Source organism: Macaca mulatta, chromosome 6 (assembly GCF_049350105.2).
Source record: "Macaca mulatta isolate MMU2019108-1 chromosome 6, T2T-MMU8v2.0, whole genome shotgun sequence".
In the NCBI taxonomy this organism is placed as follows: Eukaryota; Metazoa; Chordata; class Mammalia; order Primates; family Cercopithecidae; genus Macaca; species Macaca mulatta.
In genome coordinates this window covers 83,054,272-83,072,157 of record NC_133411.1, presented here as the reverse complement: position 1 = coordinate 83,072,157, position 17,886 = coordinate 83,054,272, and the positions used below count along the sequence as shown (strand labels likewise).

General features: G+C 38.2%; 1 protein-coding gene across 5 annotated transcripts in view; it reads right to left on the bottom strand.

The window, feature by feature from the left end:
* Positions 1-209: 209 nt before the first annotated feature.
* IQGAP2 (IQ motif containing GTPase activating protein 2) overlaps positions 210-17,886 on the bottom strand; it is a 310,132-nt gene continuing 292,455 nt past the window's right edge. For all 5 annotated transcript variants that reach the window (XM_015140297.3, XM_078004903.1, XM_028849526.2 and 2 more), the window contains 6 exons: positions 14,843-14,930; positions 12,606-12,818; positions 10,086-10,246; positions 7,292-7,429; positions 5,876-5,984; positions 210-1,141 (listed from right to left, as the gene is read on the bottom strand). In XM_015140297.3, coding sequence (XP_014995783.1) covers positions 1,028-1,141; positions 5,876-5,984; positions 7,292-7,429; positions 10,086-10,246; positions 12,606-12,818; positions 14,843-14,930 — 823 coding nt within the window. In that variant the 3' untranslated portion in view covers positions 210-1,027. The remainder of the gene's footprint in view (positions 1,142-5,875; positions 5,985-7,291; positions 7,430-10,085; positions 10,247-12,605; positions 12,819-14,842; positions 14,931-17,886) is intronic.

The following is a 17,886-nucleotide window of genomic DNA, read 5'->3' as shown; positions in this document are numbered from 1 at the left end:
TTGTGGATCTGCTCACCTTTGAGCTGAATTTGAGAAAAACGAACTTCTACTCCTTGTTTTAGACACCAGGGTTTTCCATCTTTTCCTCACAGCAGCTTGCGCTATACTTTAACCAGTACAGCAAGAAATGCATTATTTCCTGACAAATCCTACCAAGAATCTTCCCCTACCCACTAAATGACTTTGATTAAGACAACTTAAAAGCCAAATTAATGGAATTAAGTAACATTTATTTTACATAAAACAATTTCCAGATAATACGTTTAAAAACCATCTAGATACTGATTTTTTAGCATTACAAAAAGTTGAGAGGCACAATTGAAGTATTCAAATAAATTGTGAGGGGTGGAGGCGGGGACTATGCTCACTATCTATGTTGTTCCTTAGTCATTTAAAGGCTCTGCGTGCAAGAGTCTTTACATGAGGCAGTAGTGCACTTTCATTTAGTAGGAATAAATCACATAAAATATATACTTTTATACAGAAAGTGTTATTGTGTTGTCATTTTCAATTACCTATAAAAAGTTCATTTGAATTGCACAAAAGTTCTCTTTAAAATTGATAACTCCCAGAAGACAGGGCTTAAAACTGTCTAAATAATTCATTACAATTAGGTTTCCATTTATCCATAGATTAAAAAAAACTATAAAGAATTACATTATTCAAGTGGGACATTTAAAATGTTTTCATAGGAAAATAGGTTTACATGTTTGTCCCTAGTCAGCTAAATTCCCCACCCCGCAACTTTAAAACAGATCACACGATGTCCAAAGTTTTCAATCAGAGTACCTATACCACAGTACAGCGTGGATATGTTTCCATTAATTCATTTTATGTCTCATTCTATTATAGTATCAGATTAGCAAAAAGGCACCTGGGTACATTCTTCAGAACAGTTTTGGTCATTAAAAAAAAAAAATCACACATTTATAAGCAGTGATTTCAATCATGTTTAAAAACAAAAATATTAAACAAATTCATTTCCTAATCCAGATGATACAGAATCCATGACATTTCTGCAGGCACTTCACTTTCCATAGAATTTCTTGTTCAGCAGGTATATGAGAAGGTTTACATTCACTTTAACCTTATCAAACATTTTCATTACAGCTACTCCTTCATACTGCATCTGAAGTAAATCCTGAAATTGTAAAAGGCATCATTAAATCTCGACTTTGACATTTTGTGCATTAAAAAAAAACATATTAGATGAATTTGTCGACAAAAGTCAGATTCAATTGACCTAATCACCCAGGTGGGGTCTAACTATGTTGCCCAGGTTGGTCTCAAACTCCTGGCTTAAGCTATCTTCCCACCTCAGCCACCTAAGTAGCCAGGACTACAGGTGCATACCATAGCAACAGGCCACAGATGGGGGTTCTAAAACTTAAGCGTACATCACAATCATCTGGTTAAAAACACAGGCTAGTTAAAAACACAGGCTGTATGGGCTCCTCCCACAGGAATTTCTTATTTTGTAGCTCTCTGGTGGGGCCCATTAATTTGCATTTTAATAAATTCCCAACTGATTGTGACTTAGATGAAAGAAAATAGTTTTTTAGAATTGATAAAGGCTGTATGAAAGAAAATGATGATCATTAAGTTAATGTCAGGTATATAATTATAATTTCATTTTTAATTGAAAATGTCAAAACACAAAGTTCTGGCTAGATGCATATTCTTTAGAAAGCAGTGTTTTCTGGCTGGGTGTGGTGGCTCATTCCTGTAATCCCAGCAGTTTGAGAGGCTGAGGCAGGTGGATTACTTCAGGTCAGGAGAGTGAGACCAGCCTGGCCAACACGGCAAAACCCCATCTCTACTAAAAATACAAAAATTAGCTGGGCGTGGTGGTGCACACTTGTAATCCCAGCTACTCAGGAGGCTGAGGCAGGAAAATCACTTGAACTGAGTAGGCAGAGACTGCAGTGAGCCGAGACTGCACCACTGCACTCCAGCCTTGGTGACAGAGAAAGACTGTCTCAAAAAAACCCAAAAACAAAAACACAGAAAGCAGTGTTTTCTAAAGTGAAGTGAACAAGACAATTCACTGGGGAGGCAAAAAGAATATTAGACTTCCTATTTCTATTTACTTTTTCTCATTTTTTGGACCTTTTTGTATATATTTTATACAGCACGTTTTAGAGTACAATAGCAGAAGCATGCATACTTTGCAAATAACTATGTATGGAGAGAAGTGCTCATACTATTTCCTGATGAAGTGACCAAAGTTTGGAGACCATTGTACAAAGCAGTGGTCTGTACTTCTTGATCTAGGCTACTTCTGTTTCTGTACTGAGAACAAGCCCTCATTCTTAAGTCGAACTATCATTCTGTTTTTCACTGTCAGCATATAAACAAAGGAAATCAACTCTCTTATTAAAATAAGTAACTGAGTCACACCAGCCATATGCATGAAAGTAAGCTGTAGCATTTCATAGTCACACAGGTACAGGAAACCTCTCCCAGTGGAACATGTAATTCCTGAGCTGTCCTGGCCCAATAGCTAGGCCTCATTTTCTTGTTTCTAACAAGGTCAATTGTAGAAGTTGGAGTCATCTTTGAAAGAACTTTGACTCTTGACAGCTTCCTCCTCCACTTCCTCAATTACCTCTAACTTCACTCAAGTAAACCCCTACATTATTCAGATATGCTTCTAGAACTAAAATTCTATAGGGAATTGAAGTCCTTTCATCAATAATTCTTTTAGCTATTTAGAGTGTAGAGGAGATTCACTTTTCCTTTGGGAAATGCAACATCTGTTAAACAAAGTCTACTGGAAAAGAATTAAACCAACAGAGTTAGATGGAAAAGGAATGGCATATGTAGGGGAAGTAGCTGGGTCCCCAAAGTAGGGAGCAGAGAAAACATGGCTGAACTCATGACTTAAAAAGCAGACTTTAGTTTTAGCTCTGCCATTTGCTATCTTAAGACCTTGCAACATGACACAACTTCTCTGAAGTTCTGTTTCCTTGTGTGTAAATTGGGGATAACACTGCCAATTTCACAAGGGTGCTACTGGAAATGAGATATGAGATTAAGGTATATGCAAACCCTTTGTAAGCTACTCTTGTCTTGCAGGATCAACTGGAATCCTATGAGACAGGCAGCGGACAAGAGTGATGAAGAACTTGGATCCCAGCTGCCTCGTCCATAATTAGCTCTCTGAACCTCAGTTCTTCATCTAGGAGAGGAAGAAGGCCCACCCTGCAGTCCCTGATAAATACCTGACATTATTTTTACAAGCAGAACATATATCACATAAGTCATATCCTCCTGTTACCTATATGACCTATAGTTATAGGATATAATTCTATCCTACGGTTTTCTTTAGGAACTGAAGGGAGAATGGGCTGAAGATAACCAAGAGACATAGAGCTGTAATGTCAGAAGGGACTTTCTTTAGTCCTTTCAAACTTTGGTCCTGTTCCTGGTCCTTTACTCACAGTAAAGACCTGACCATCACATTTCTCTTTGGCAATTTACACATTCATGCAATTGACTGAAAGCTGCATATATAAATAGAAGTCAGCCTTTATATCTGACGGCTATCAAATGCAGGGCTGGCTCCGTAGGTATGCAGTCTGTGCAGCTGCACAGGGTCCCATGCCCAGGGTTTTATTCTCTTCTGTCATCTCCTAAAATCCTTAACAATTATAAAAACAGGGCACTGCATTTTTATTTTGCTCTGAGCCTTGCTAATGATGTAGCCAGTTTCTGATTATGTGCTACTGATTTTAAAAACCCAAGACATATTGGTCACCTGCATATAGCTAAGGATTAACATTTCACAATCCATTATGTGTAAAAATGAATAGTATGAACAGCTAATCTTACTGTATACAGAATCCTTAACAAAGGAACACGTGAAGCTTGGTTTTTGTACCAGTACTCAAAGGAAGTCTCATGGAATTATTGCTTTCTCTCTAAACACAATATAAGGTGTCTCCTGGTCACTTGTGACTCATTGGTTCAGTTGATATTGACTGGCCCTGGATAATTTCCTTCTTGGCAATCACATATGTCTTTTGCTATTTCTACAGAGGAATCACTAACCAAACGGTATCACCACAAGCGCGTTCTTTTCTCTTCCTGTATTTATTTATTACACAAAGTAACTGAAGACCCTAATTAGCTAAATTGTTAAATGGATACATTTAGTGACATTTAAAGTAAGTTAGAAAACAATACTGTTTACGTAAAAATACTTTCCATAATTACATAACAGCTTTCATCTTATCTTCGAATTCTAATTTACTCCATTATCAAATCCATTCAGCTCCCGTTTTTCTTTTTAAACTTACAAGGGCTGCCAGAAAAGAAGGGCTCTGGCACAGACTCCCATGATGGGGAGGTAATTCCAGTGCATGCAGCCATGGGCTGCACAGACAGTGAGGCCAGAATTCACATCACTCTCAGGATCTGAGTGAGATGATTCACGTAAACATATGCAAAACACCTGGAAACCATTTTGTAAGTAGTTTGGGGCCCAGGTAAAAGGATGTTATTTCCATGTAAAAAGTGTTAGATCAAAAAAGAAAAATTCAATTATTTCTTTAAATTGATTTTGTGCTAAGGATTAAGAAGTTGGGGGTAGATGAACATTTGTTTGCACTGCCTTTTTTTTTTTTTTTTTTTTTTTGAGCACAGAAACTGGATTTCTCAGTTTTCATTCATGCGTATGTGGCTTAAATGTGGCTTTTATGATAAAATAATAATTTATATTGCAAACATCATTTTTCTATTTATAGATATCTGTTTTGCATAATGCCTTTCATTTCTGTGATCACAAACATTTGGCAAATAGAGTTAATAAACTGATGTAAAAACTATTCTAGGGGCCAGGTGTGGTGGCTAATGCCTGTAATCCCATCACTTTTGGAGGCTGAGGCAGGCAGATCACTTGAGCCCAGGAGTCTAAGACCAGCCTAGGCAACATGGCAGAACCCCGTCTCTACAAAAAATATAGACATTAGCCAGATGTGGTGGTGTGCACCTGTAGTCCCGGCTACTTGAGAGACTGAAGCAGGAGGATGGCTTGAGCCCAGGAGGTTGAGGCTGCAGTGAACCATGATTGCGCCACTGCGTTCCAGCCTGGATGACAGAGCAAGACCCTTTCTCAATTGCCCCTCCCACCCCCACAAATAAGAAAACCCATTCTAGGAAAGAGGGAGAAATGAGATCATGAAAGTTCCAGTCCTGGGCATACATAGTCTTAGAAAGAAATGCAAGTTTCCAATAAAAGGAAAATTTATAGCATTTATTAATAGCTCTGAATACTTTTAAATTATATTCTTTTGTCTAAGCTTTAAAATGGAAATATGGGCCGGGCACGGTGGCTCAAGCCTGTAATCCCAGCACTTTGGGAGGCCGAGATGGGTGGATCACGAGGTCAGGAGATCGAGACCATCCTGGCTAACATGGTGAAACCCCGTCTCTACTAAAAAATACAAAAAAACTAGCCGGGCGAGGTGGCGGGCGCCTGTAGTCCCAGCTACTTGGGAGGCTGAGGCAGGAGAATGGCGTAAACCCGGGAGGCGGGGCTTGCAGTGAGCTGAGATCTGGCCACTGCACTCCAGCCTGGGCGACAGAGCGAGACTCCGTCTCAAAACAAATAAATAAACAAAATAAATAAAATGGAAACATGGCTTAGAGAAACTGACTGCTATGGTTTGCCAGCTAGAAGCATATTAATTTCCAATCATTTGAAAAGTCACAGCTTTGAAAAATCATCAACACTTAACAAATATTGGCAAAGAAAGCTGGCACTGGTTTTCTGTTAAACTTTATTGTTGTCATGGAGAGCAAGAGCCAGGGTAGCAATGTATGATCCACATATAAAATTTATCATCAATGTGCAGAAATTCCAGCAGCTTACCTGAATATTGAGTTGCACCTTTTCCATCTCAACACCAAGGAATTTTGATCTTACATCGAAAATGCCTACATCTTCAGTAGCTATGATATCAAATGTAACATTCTTAAACCTGTGAAGAAAGGAACATTCATACACTTGAAATTACAAGTACAGATGTGCTTAAAGCTGAAACAAACTAATGGAATCTCAAATAATCATTTTTAAAGAATAGCTTGTTGAGAAAATCCTAAGGAAGTCACCAAAAACCTCACATCATCTTTCCCCCAATTCTGCTTTCCAAACACTAAGTTTGATGGCTATTGTCGAGATCTGTAGCTCACAGAGTTCTGACATAGGTGGTTTATTACAGAAGAAATAGAAGATATCATCCTTGCTCTTCAAGAGCATAAAATATAGTTGGAAATATGTGAGTCATAGAACATGAACATTACTGACCTATAGCCAATTGAGTACCTCAGATGGTAACTTTTATAGAAACTTTAGGCCAGGCACGGTCGCTCACGCCTATAATCCCAGTACTTTCGGAGGCCGAGGTGGGGCGGATCGCCTGGTCAACATGGTGAAACCCCGTCTCTACTAAAAACACAAAAATTAGCTGGGCGTGGTGGCACGTGCCTGTAATCCCAGCTACTTGGGAGGCTGAGGCAGGAGCATCACTTGAACCTGGGAGGGGAGGTTGCAGTGAGCCAAGATCGTGCCACTGCACTCCAGCCTGGGCAGCAGAGTGAGACTCCATCTCAAAAAAAAAAAAAAAAAAAAAAAAAGGAAACTTCAAAAGAGGAAGAAGTATTTTCTTCTGAGTTGGTGTTGTCAGGAGGTTTTATGGGATAAACAGAAGCCAGGCTTCGAATACAGGCAGGAGTTAAAGAAGAGGCAAATGCCAGTGAGTCTGGCTTCCTTTGAGATTTTAGGACAAGAGAGTGATGGAACAATGGGCTCATGACCCCTTTAAAATGAGGCAGCATGTGGTGCTTGATGTGGGGCTGTGAAGGAGGGTTTGTTTTCTCCACCACACTGAATACACACACTCACAGCATGCTTTGGAAATGGCTCTGATCCAGGGGTTGGCACAGCCTATTTTAAATGAGAAAGGTGCTATTTTGCAATGGTAGATAATTCATCCATCAAGACCAAAAGATAGCCTTTTACTCTCCTTGCTATGACTCAGCTCTGGAGGTTCACCAACCCAAACGTACTGCACAAGCCAAGGAAAGACAACCACTGAACACACTACATATGACTGACAGCACCAGATGCTGAGGCCAAGGGAAGAGCAGCCATGACAATTCATGTATTCTTCTCTTCTCACCCATCAGTAATCAAGGTTAAGCCTTGCTAGACCAAATGGAGCTCTCTCCAAGGCCACAAGAAATCAAATGGCATGCGTGTTCTGTGCAGATTCTAAGTCACACTTACTGGTTTGTTTGAAGATCATCTATATCTAGCAGGACACCTTTCTCGTGCAGCTTTGCCGCAGTGTACTTCACTGGCTTCGCTCTCTTCGTCCCTTTGGGTTCTCCTTTCCCATCTAGTTTAATTGATCTCCGAGTATTTCTGACAAAATAAGAACAGACCATTTGTGGTTATGATGGCAAATGCAGAGGCTTCTGGTAGTGCAACTACCATACCCAGAGTGACATCGCTGTTCATACCTGGCCCTCAGACACTGGATATACACCTTTTTATTTTGTGATAGTAGGTAATTTCATCCATAGAGTAAAACTGCACTACTAAACTGTTTGAGCGGAAAGGGATTTCCCAAGTGACTGAAGTTTACATTACAGACTAACATCTTTCATACAACTTACACTCTATTTTCTCAGGTATATTGAACCAAGTGGTTATCTTTAGTCATTTCAGAAGTAGCTGTTTTGCAATAACATGAACTGTGTGGTCCTACATAAAGATATCACCAGGACGGTTTTAATCTATTTAACAAACACCATGTGGCCAGCATTGTTCTAAGTGCCTTATAAATATTACCTCACATTTCCAAAATTAACATTTCCATATACTTTTAAATTAATAAATTCCTTTGCTATATACTATATCATGTAGCTCTCATAACCATACTTGTGAGTCTGGTACTCTTTGTTTCTTGTGGGGGAGTTTTTTTTTTTTTTTTTTTTGAGATGGAGTCTTGCTCTATCGCCCAGGCTGGACTGCGGTGGCGTGATCTTGGCTCACTGCAACCTCTGCCTCCTGGGTTCAAGTGATTCTCCTGCCTCAACCTCCAGCTGGGATTACAGGCACATGCCACCACATCTGGCTAATTTTTGTATTTTTAGTAGAGAAGGAGTTTCGCCATGTCAGCCAAGCTGGTGAGGCTGGTACTCTTAATTCCACCTTAAAGATGAGAAAACTGAGGCTCAAAGTTCACTGAACTGGGCTGAAGATCACACAATGTAAGAGAGAATCAGAACCCAAATCCAATTCGCCCAACTGTGGATCTTGTGTGAAATGCCTTAAAGTAAATCACTAACAATCTCATTTCTACTGAAAATAAGCTTGACCAACTTCTTCCTTGCATGTATATGTATATATTCTTCCTTCCTTCCTATATTTAGTGTATAGTGTATGTACACTATACATTATATAATGTATATATTTATGTAATTGTAAATGAATATGCACACTATGTATAGTGTGTGTATATATATATTTAGTGTATTTTGTGTGTGTGTGTATATATATAGAGGGAGAGAGAAAAAGGGAGAGAGAAAAAGAGAGAGAGAAAAAGAGAGAGAGAGAAAGAGAAACAGAGAGAAGCCCGAAGCAAACAAACTAAAATTCAGGACTAGTGGGAGCCAAATCAATAAGGTTTAAATGTGGCTACATCCCTTTATCAAATCTTCTGTGATTTCAGCAATCCAACTTCTGGGTGTTTATTCCAAGATGTGAAATCAGTTTGTTAAAGAAATGTCTGCACTCCCATGTTCATTGCAGCACTACTCACACAACAGCCAAGTTATGAAACCAACCTAAGACTCTACTCACAGATGAACAGGTAAAGAAAATGTGGTATATACACACACACACAGGAATACTATTCAGCCCTAAGAGAAAGAAATTCTGTCATTTGGGGCAATGTGGATAGAATTAGAGAACATTATGCTAAGTGAAATAGGCCAGGCACAGAAAGGCAAGTACCACATGTTCTCACTTATATGTGGCATCTAAAAAAGTTGAACTCATAGAAGCAGAACAGAATGGTGGTTACAGAGGCTGGAGGGTGGGGGAAATGGGAGATGATGGTCAAAGGATACGAACTCTCAGGTGGAATCAGTTTTTTTGAAATCTATCGCACAGTGTGGTGAATATAGCTAATAATAGTGTATTGTACTTTAAAAACTGCTAGGAGTAAATTTCAAGTGTTCTCATCACAAAAACTAAGTATTTGAGGTGATGCATATGTGAATTAATTATTTCATATTGTAATAACAAATTATATCATCTTGTACCTCATGAATACATAACATTGTAGTCAATTTGCAACAAAATTTAAAAGATCTATGATTAATGCAACAGATTTTTCCATACAGTACCATTTCTTTCTGCCAATTGGATGACAAGGATTATATAAAAATATTGTATTACATATTTAAATGGGTAATTAAAATTTAACTAGCATTGATCATAGTCTAGTGATAAGAATAATTACTAAGCAAAGGACATTCATTAAAAATGGCTATACTGTATATAAAAACCTATAATACTTATGCTAATGGATAATAGACAGCTACCAAATTTTGCCAGTTGTGTCAATAGTAATTTTTTAAAACCATTAAGCAATTTAAAAACATTCAGCTGCTCTGTGCAATTAGTAAACATCTGGCATTAACTAACATGATCAATTATACAAAATATAGTCCAAAAACAAGAGATTTTAAAAATAATAGTATTTTAAAAAATCTTTGACTAAAAAAGACAAAAGGAACAATGAAAGTGCTTCCCCAACTACTAATGCTATTTGTTCAATATGCAACAGGTAAGTCACTTTAATTCTAGTGCTGGTGGGGAATTGAAAAGCTTCCATTTGCTCCTGACTTCTTAGTTCACAGTGGCAAATAATAAAACTGAGACTCCAGTTTTCAGTTATAAGACAGAGCAAAAAGTTTTCTTCCATACCCAACCCAAATACATAGAAATGCAGAACTGACATCTCATAAATCATGACATTACGAATGAACGTGACATGATTTTAACTTACTTTCTTTTTAAGTTGTCTAAACAAGTCTTTATGTAGGTGTCATAATAATTGATTTGCTCTTCATAAAATGCTGCCTTCTTGTTAAGTGCATTCAGGGTCTGCTGAAGTTTTGCCAATTCAGCTTTTCGAAGCTTACGATAGATTCTTTGATTTCGAATATCCTAAAACAACAAGTAAGGGCTATCATATTTAAGCAGAAGCTTGCTTTATGATATTGCCAATTTGGGACAAGAAGAATATCAAGCAGTAGTAAGTCACTATTTGTAACTTGACTTGTAGCTTATTTCAGGTACCTTATTTTACTCTCAACACCACCACAGGGTTCCCATCCCTTTTTACTTCAGAACGGGAAAGTGTACATATTTCACTTTAAGAGACTTGTTAACATTAATTTTTTTCTTGATGGAAAGGCAAATAAGTTATTTTAGAATAACTACACATTTAGTTTAAGGAAAAATTGTGTTTTAAAAGGGGCACAAAGCAGCAGAAATGCAATTTCTTCAGACTTTTTTTTTTTTTTTTTTTAAGACGGAGTCTTACTCTGTCACCCAGGCTGGAGTCCAGTGGCCTGATCTCTGCAACCTATGCCCTGGGCTTCAAGTGATTCTCCTGCCTCAGCCTCCTGTGCAGCTGGGGCTGCAGGCCTGCGCCACCATGCCTGGTTAATTTTTGTATTTTTAGTAGAGACAGGGTTTCACCATGTTGGCCAGGCTGGTCTTGAACTCCTGACCTCAAGTGATCTGCCTGCCTTGGCCTCCCAAAGTGCTGGAATTATAGGCATGAGCCATTGTGCCTGGCCTCTTCAGACTATTTTGAATATTCCTCTTTGAATAGTACTTTAAACTAAAAAGGTTTACATTTAATTGTTAAATTGATTTTTAAAATAAGAAAAGAACAAACTTTTTCATCTGACAAATATTTCTCAAGGTTTGAAAAAACAACACTAGCCTGTCAAGACTGAGTGAAAAGATTCAACATTGATAACTATTACTTGGCTTTAAATAGAATTCCTAGAACATTAAGTTGCATAAGCTGCTTATAGCTTACAAGAGCTATGCTAAATTTAAACTTGCAGATATAAGTTTTTTTGGTAATTCTAATTGGTAAGTTATGAAAGTGTTTGACTTAAGAAAATGATGCCTGTTTAATATTGTTTTTCTTTTGTAGACAAATTAAAAACCATTCCCCTAGGAATTCAAACAAATACCCACATACACATACACTCCCCCCACAACTTCCCCATGCCCTTAGGTAAAAATTCTTCATGAATAGAATATTAGAATAGAATATTCTTTGTTAAATAGAATTCTTCATTAAATAGAAATTCTTCATATAATAGAATATTCATTAAATAGAATATCATGTCTTCATGATAGCCTTTTTCTTTTTTAAAGCAAAAGCATATATTTATCTACCCCATATTCCCAAATAGAAATATTTCTACCCCAAAACTAAAGAAAGAAATGCTATTGCCCTTGAGTCACTTGGGCTAGAAGGAATAAGCCTACTGCCAGAATTGAACATAACTTTCTATCAAAGAACAAAGCTGGGCGCATTTCCCTCCTAGAACATGAGAAAATTTATTATTTTTTTTCTGGTCATTTAACCGCCTTTAACCTCTAGATCCATATTAATTTGCATGTTTGAATAAAAAGAATGAAATATCCTTCTAACCCAAATATATACTTCCTTATCCTTGACAAACAGATCTCAGCCACTTCCTGTGATGTTTCATTGCACTAAGTTGAGACGCTTTGCTCAGGAAGTTTCTCAAGTGTAAAAACATGGGATAAGAAAACAGAAACTAATCTTCAAGTCTGAACTGCATTTAGGTTAAATTGCTTAAAAACAAATGATCTGGGACACAGAGTTCATCTCAGTGGCAGGTTCTAAGGCAACTGAGCTATATGACAACTAACATCTCAGGAGAAAACTCTTCCAAATAATGTTATTTTTAAAACTAGCTTAAAGGTATAGACCAAACTTGTCAAGTACATTTTTTAGTATTTATTTCTGGTCTGTTTCAACTCTCCTAATGACTTCAAAGTGTTGTGATTATTTTCTCTTAAAAGTCATCAACTGCTTGGGAGGCCGAGGCGGGCAGATCACCAGGTCAGGATTTCGAGACCAGCCTGGCCAGCATGATGGAATCCTGTCTCTACTAAAAATACAAAAATTAGCCAGGCGAGGTGGTGTGCGCCTGTAGTCCCAGCTATTTCGGAGACTGAGGTAGGAGAATCGCTTGAACCTGGGAGGCAGAGGTTATAGAGAGCTGAGATCACGCCACTGCACTCCAGCCTGGGCAGCAGAGTGAGACTCCACCTCAAAAAAAAAAAAAAAAAAAAAAAAAAAGTCATCAAGTGCTTTGAAACCTTTAAAAATCTGTAACATTGAAGAGTGCAGTAACCACAGCATATGCAACCATGAATCCCTAATGCCACCTCACAGAGTGCCCAGCACTTGACTGGTGATTAGCAAATGTCTGCTAAGTGAAGAAGAAAGAATACTGTTTCCAAAAACCTTGGCAATCTCATTGAGAATGTCTTGGTATTTATTTTTGGATGACACGTGTCCAGTCTGTTCCAATGTCCGAAGATTCCTCTGGATTTTCCTCTTCTTCTGCTCAAGAGGCAGCTGTGCATCTTCAATCATAGATTGGCTATGCTTCATTTCTTCTGGAGTCCTGGAATCTATCATTGCACGGCTCACCATGTCCGTGGCATGGTCTGCCTCCTGAAAAGAGAATATCAAGGTGCTGATTTTTCTCTGATCCCCTAATTTCACAGTTCATAAGCTACACAATGCAAGTTAATGTCAAAATGAAAGTAGTCCTCCAGCCAAAGTTCAAAGACTAGAACCAGAACATGTTCTTCCTGAGATTTGAAGTTTGAAAGGAATTACTTCATCTTTTTGAGAGCAAGCCTTATTTGGGAACAATTATCAATAGCTGCTTTATTGCCAAAGTGACAAATCACCATAGTAACGGACATATTTTAATGGATAACTGCTACTTTGTAATTCCCCAGATGGAAGGATTTCGATTCCTGGATAGTCTAGCTGAGGAAACTAAAACTAGATTATCTATTGAAATGTGGCTATGAGAACCCTGAATGTTCAGAACCCAGCTAAACTCTCACACATCAGCCATGTTTATGGAGAGTCCTGAACTAAACCAACAGAGGCAGTCAGAGAGCTTTATTCTTATAAGGGAATCACAAACCAGCAACTCTGAAAAACCTGCAAAGTTTCTTTGAGCAAAGGGAATAAGATAGCATATCATAAGTTCCCAAACAAACGATGAGTAAATGAATAAATGAAGGAACACTCTTTGGATAGTCTGTAAAAGGAAACAGTAATAAAAAGAGACTATTGGTCTTCCCATTTCATTGTACGAGACAATTGACTGACTCAATAGATGAAGTCTAAGGAAACGACTATTAGTTAGGCACAGTAATGTCAGACATAGGACAGGTAGGTCAACATTATTGACACAGGAACATTATTTTACCAGGTTAGCAGTAAATAACAAAAGCAGCAGCCAACATTGTTGAGCACTTAATATACGCCAGATACGAATGTACCCATTTAATATGTTTTAACTCACTTAATCCTGCCTGTGAACTGGGTATTATTATTAATCCCATTTTACAGTTGAGGAAACTGCGGCACAGCAATGCTTCTAAGTGTGCAGAGTTACACACCTAGGAGGTGCAGAGGTATACTTGATCTCAGAAGTCTGTGTTCTCAGTCACTTATTCATGACACATTTAGGGGAAAATGAAAAATAGTAAGGAGTAAAAGTCTTTTATACGAACCTAGTATAATATTTTACCCATATTGTTGAAAACATATTCACACATTAACAAACATGTGATTTGAAGTTTAGTTTTATATTGTTTATTAAAAATTTTTAAAAGTTAGAGATGAGGGTCTCACTGTTGTCCAGTCTAGTGTTGAACTCCTGGGCTCAAGCGATCTACACACCTCAGCCTTCCAAAGTACTGGGATTACAGACATGAGCCACCATGCCCAGCCTTTTATATTTTTTAAATTAAAAACCATTACAAGGATTCCTTGGCTATCAATTAAATTAAGAATGATCCAGGAAAATTATGTATAGCTCTGCTAAGAAGTAGTTAATTAAATAATTAACTTTTGTTTAGGGAGTAGCAATTATTGGTACTAAAATAACAACTTTAAATTTATTTTAGAATGAACAATGACACATTTTCAAAGATGTTAATAAAAAGCTAAATGCAAGATTGTTGTGAAACCTTACTTACGCTAACATGATGATGCTTTGACCCAGTGGACTCAATAGTTTCTTCTGGAGCATTTGGAAAACATCTTTAACATGTGAGATGCTTATTTGTTTCAAGTTAGTAAATACATAAAATTGGAAAGATATTTTTCAATATCCTGTCAGCTAGAACTCTCTCAACTGACTTACTTGCCCATCTACTGTGTGATAAATACTATGATGAGCATTTCCATGCTTTGAAAAACCCAGAACTATCATCCTAGGTTAAGACAAAAGTATATTCGGCATGAATTTGGCACTGTATTTTCTATTTCATCCCCATTGATACTTCATACAGGTTTATATATGGCTGAACTCAGTTTACTACAGTAATAGATAAAATTCCTTACTTCCAGACCATGTCAGATACAGTTTCTCTGAGATAATAAACATTTGGCATAAAGATTTACTAAGAAAATCAACTCCTATTATTATTTTACACTTAAAGCCAAATTACCTGTTGCGCAGTGGCTGGTGTCTCTAAGATTTCTGTCAATGTGTTCCCTGGCTGGTTCCGGATCACATCAATTATCAGCTTCTTGGTCCTTAAAACAGAGAAAGAGACGGACTTTCAGACTGTAGTCCTTATGCACAAAAATCTGTTTCTCCTAAGAGAGTGCACAAACACATACAATACTGAAGCTTCAAAGATAATACCTTAAAATAAAACATTCTTGCAGATATTCACCAGGTCTGCGGTAAGACTCTTCAAAGTTTATGAATGCTTGATAATCAAAGTCTGGGCTTTATGTGCTTGATGTTGTAGGATTATACTGTTAGTAACATGGGCACAAGTATATCACAAGATTTCCTCTCTAAATACCTTTCCTTCTTTTTTAGACCGAGACTACTTTTTGATGGGCAGGGGAACAAGTGCTGCTGATATGGCCTGCTACTGCAGAGTGCAGGAATATATCTAATATTCTCCTTTCCTGACGTTAATAGCACCTAGACTTCTGGGCCGGCTTAATACCTCATAAGCCTTTAGGAGCCAGACGAACTGTCCTGCTATCAGAAAGCTATGAAAGAGTTTGAAGACCAGTGGCAGCAAACGTCCAGTGTGAGCTGTGGAGGCTTGGGCTGTCAGCTGGCATAGTGGCGAGGAGGATGGTGTTCAAGGGCCTGAGCAACTAACAAATAGGGTTAGGTCCTCACCTTCAGGTAGAATAGAATAGAAGAGCTTCTCAGTAAATAGTAAAGAGCTGGAAAATTCTGGAAGTACGAAAACCATATGTTCTCTCATAGGTGTTTTTTATGGCAATTGGCCACCCCTTCCTAGTGAGGGATCATGTTATGTAATTATGTAAAAAGGTTTTAACACAAAAGATAAAGGGTCAAGTTTGTTCACTTTTACATAAGGTGGAAACAGTATTATTGGAAAATTAAAAAAATATAAAAAGAAAAAAAGGGCCAGGCGCAGTGGCTCACTCCTGCAATCCCAGCATTTTGGGAGGCCGAGGTGGGCGAATCACCTGAGGTCAGGAGTTCCAGACCAGCCTGGCCAACATGGCAAAACCCCTACTAAGAATACAAAAATTAGCTGGGCATAGTGGCATGTGCCTGTAATTCCAGGTGCTCAGGAGGCCTAGGTGTGAGAATTGCTTAAACCCAGGAGGCAGAGGTTGCAGTAAGCTGAAAACGTGCCACTGCACTCCAGCCTGGGTGACAGAGTGAGACTCCATCTCAGATAGCTAGCTAGATAGATAAATAGAAAGAAAAGGAAGGAAGAAAAGGAAACACAGACAAATGTTTGTTTAAATTATACATACACTGGTCTAATTGACGTCTGAAGTTTCACTTTTACTGTAGTCCCGTTATTTCAAAGTCATTACATGATATCACTGAATGACTAATTTTTCTTCCTAAACTCTAGCAGGAAATGTTCATGTAGCATGAAATTTAGAAATGAAAATAAAATTTTCACATTTTGAAGGATATGGGCAACTACTCCCAAATGACAGAGAAACCTTCCAAGTTAATTACAAATATATTACTTTTGAAAATAGGATAAAATCCAATAAGCCATCTGTAAACATCATTTTTCCCATTTCCTATTTATCAGAAGTCTGTGTGAAAAGAACAATCACAATATGTCTTCCTTGCCTCCCTTCCCCCTGGCCTTTGGAGAACCATTTCCTCTGGCCCCATGACCCTTTGCTGCTGGGGATTTACAGGCTGTCTGGGAATGCACAGCTAAATACTCCACGGAGAGTCAAAGGTGGGCTCACAGCTAATTACAGCCACGTGGGGGATGGCATATTTCCTAAGGCGGCTGTGGCTGAGAAAGCCATGTATCCTTTCCTTCCTACACACCACCTTCCTCCAGCCATCATCATCAACGTATTAAACAGGAACGCTGAGTTAAAAATAAAAGCTTTGGGTGATTTAAAAAGTGTAAATATAGTAACTTTCTTATTTGAAATAGTATTCTCAGAACTAATTGTGATATACAGTTTCTAGGGAACTTCCAGTTCTTTAGAGAAGCTGTGTAATGACCAAATGACTGGAGTCACTAAAACGTGCCCCACCAAAGACAAAGAATGCTTATTTGCTCAGGAGTTGCTGGACGACAAACTGCTCACACAGCCTGTTTCTCTTGGGCTTCTACTGTACATCAGGCCTGTGGAATTCATTGCCAAAGTTCTACCTCAGACGTAAGTAACCATCCAGTCCCATGACAGGGAACCCACCTCCCTCCCACTACAGTGTGTCTAGTGCTTAAGGACAATGGGGATGGACAGATTTAAAACCAAATCTGTCTTGGCTTGGACTCTTGTTGCATATTAGCCATGTGGATGTGTGCAAGTTATATAATCCTTGTGGGTTTTGTTTTTTCATTTATAAAACAGGAATCTCTCAGGACTGAGGCAAGGATTGGATGAAAAGATCTAAAGTCTTCTGTGAGGTCTGGCACATGGTAAGCACTCACATGGTCCTTAAAGCTGTGCTGCCCATGATGGCCGCCACTGGCCACAGGTGACACTTGAGCACTTGAGACACGGCTAGTACAAACTGAGATGTGCTGTGTGAAACACACACTGGATTCTGAAGATGTTGTATGAAACAAAGCATGTACAATATCTCATCCATTTTTTACATTTATTATATATTTAAATATTTTTGCATATATTTGGTTAAATAAAATATATTATTAGAATCAATTTCATCTATTTCTTTTTAAAATGAGGCTTCTAGAAAACTTAAAATTACATGTGGCTTATATTAAATTTCTTTGGGAGAGTACAATATTGGCACATTCCATTCTCAAACAGGAGCTCACTCTAGAGGCCTGCCTTCCAGGGCCACCCAGTCATGGAACCTGGTTAGTCACAGGACTGTGGCCCGGAGGGAGACCTTTGAAAAACAATCCAATCCCTGATTGTACAAATGTGGCAACTAAAACCTAAGAGACTAGAGCTGCAGGAAACAAGTCCAATTCCCTTTCCAAATCAGCAGCTTCTGAAAAACCTACAGAGAAATGCCAAGACTGTGCCCCTCTAT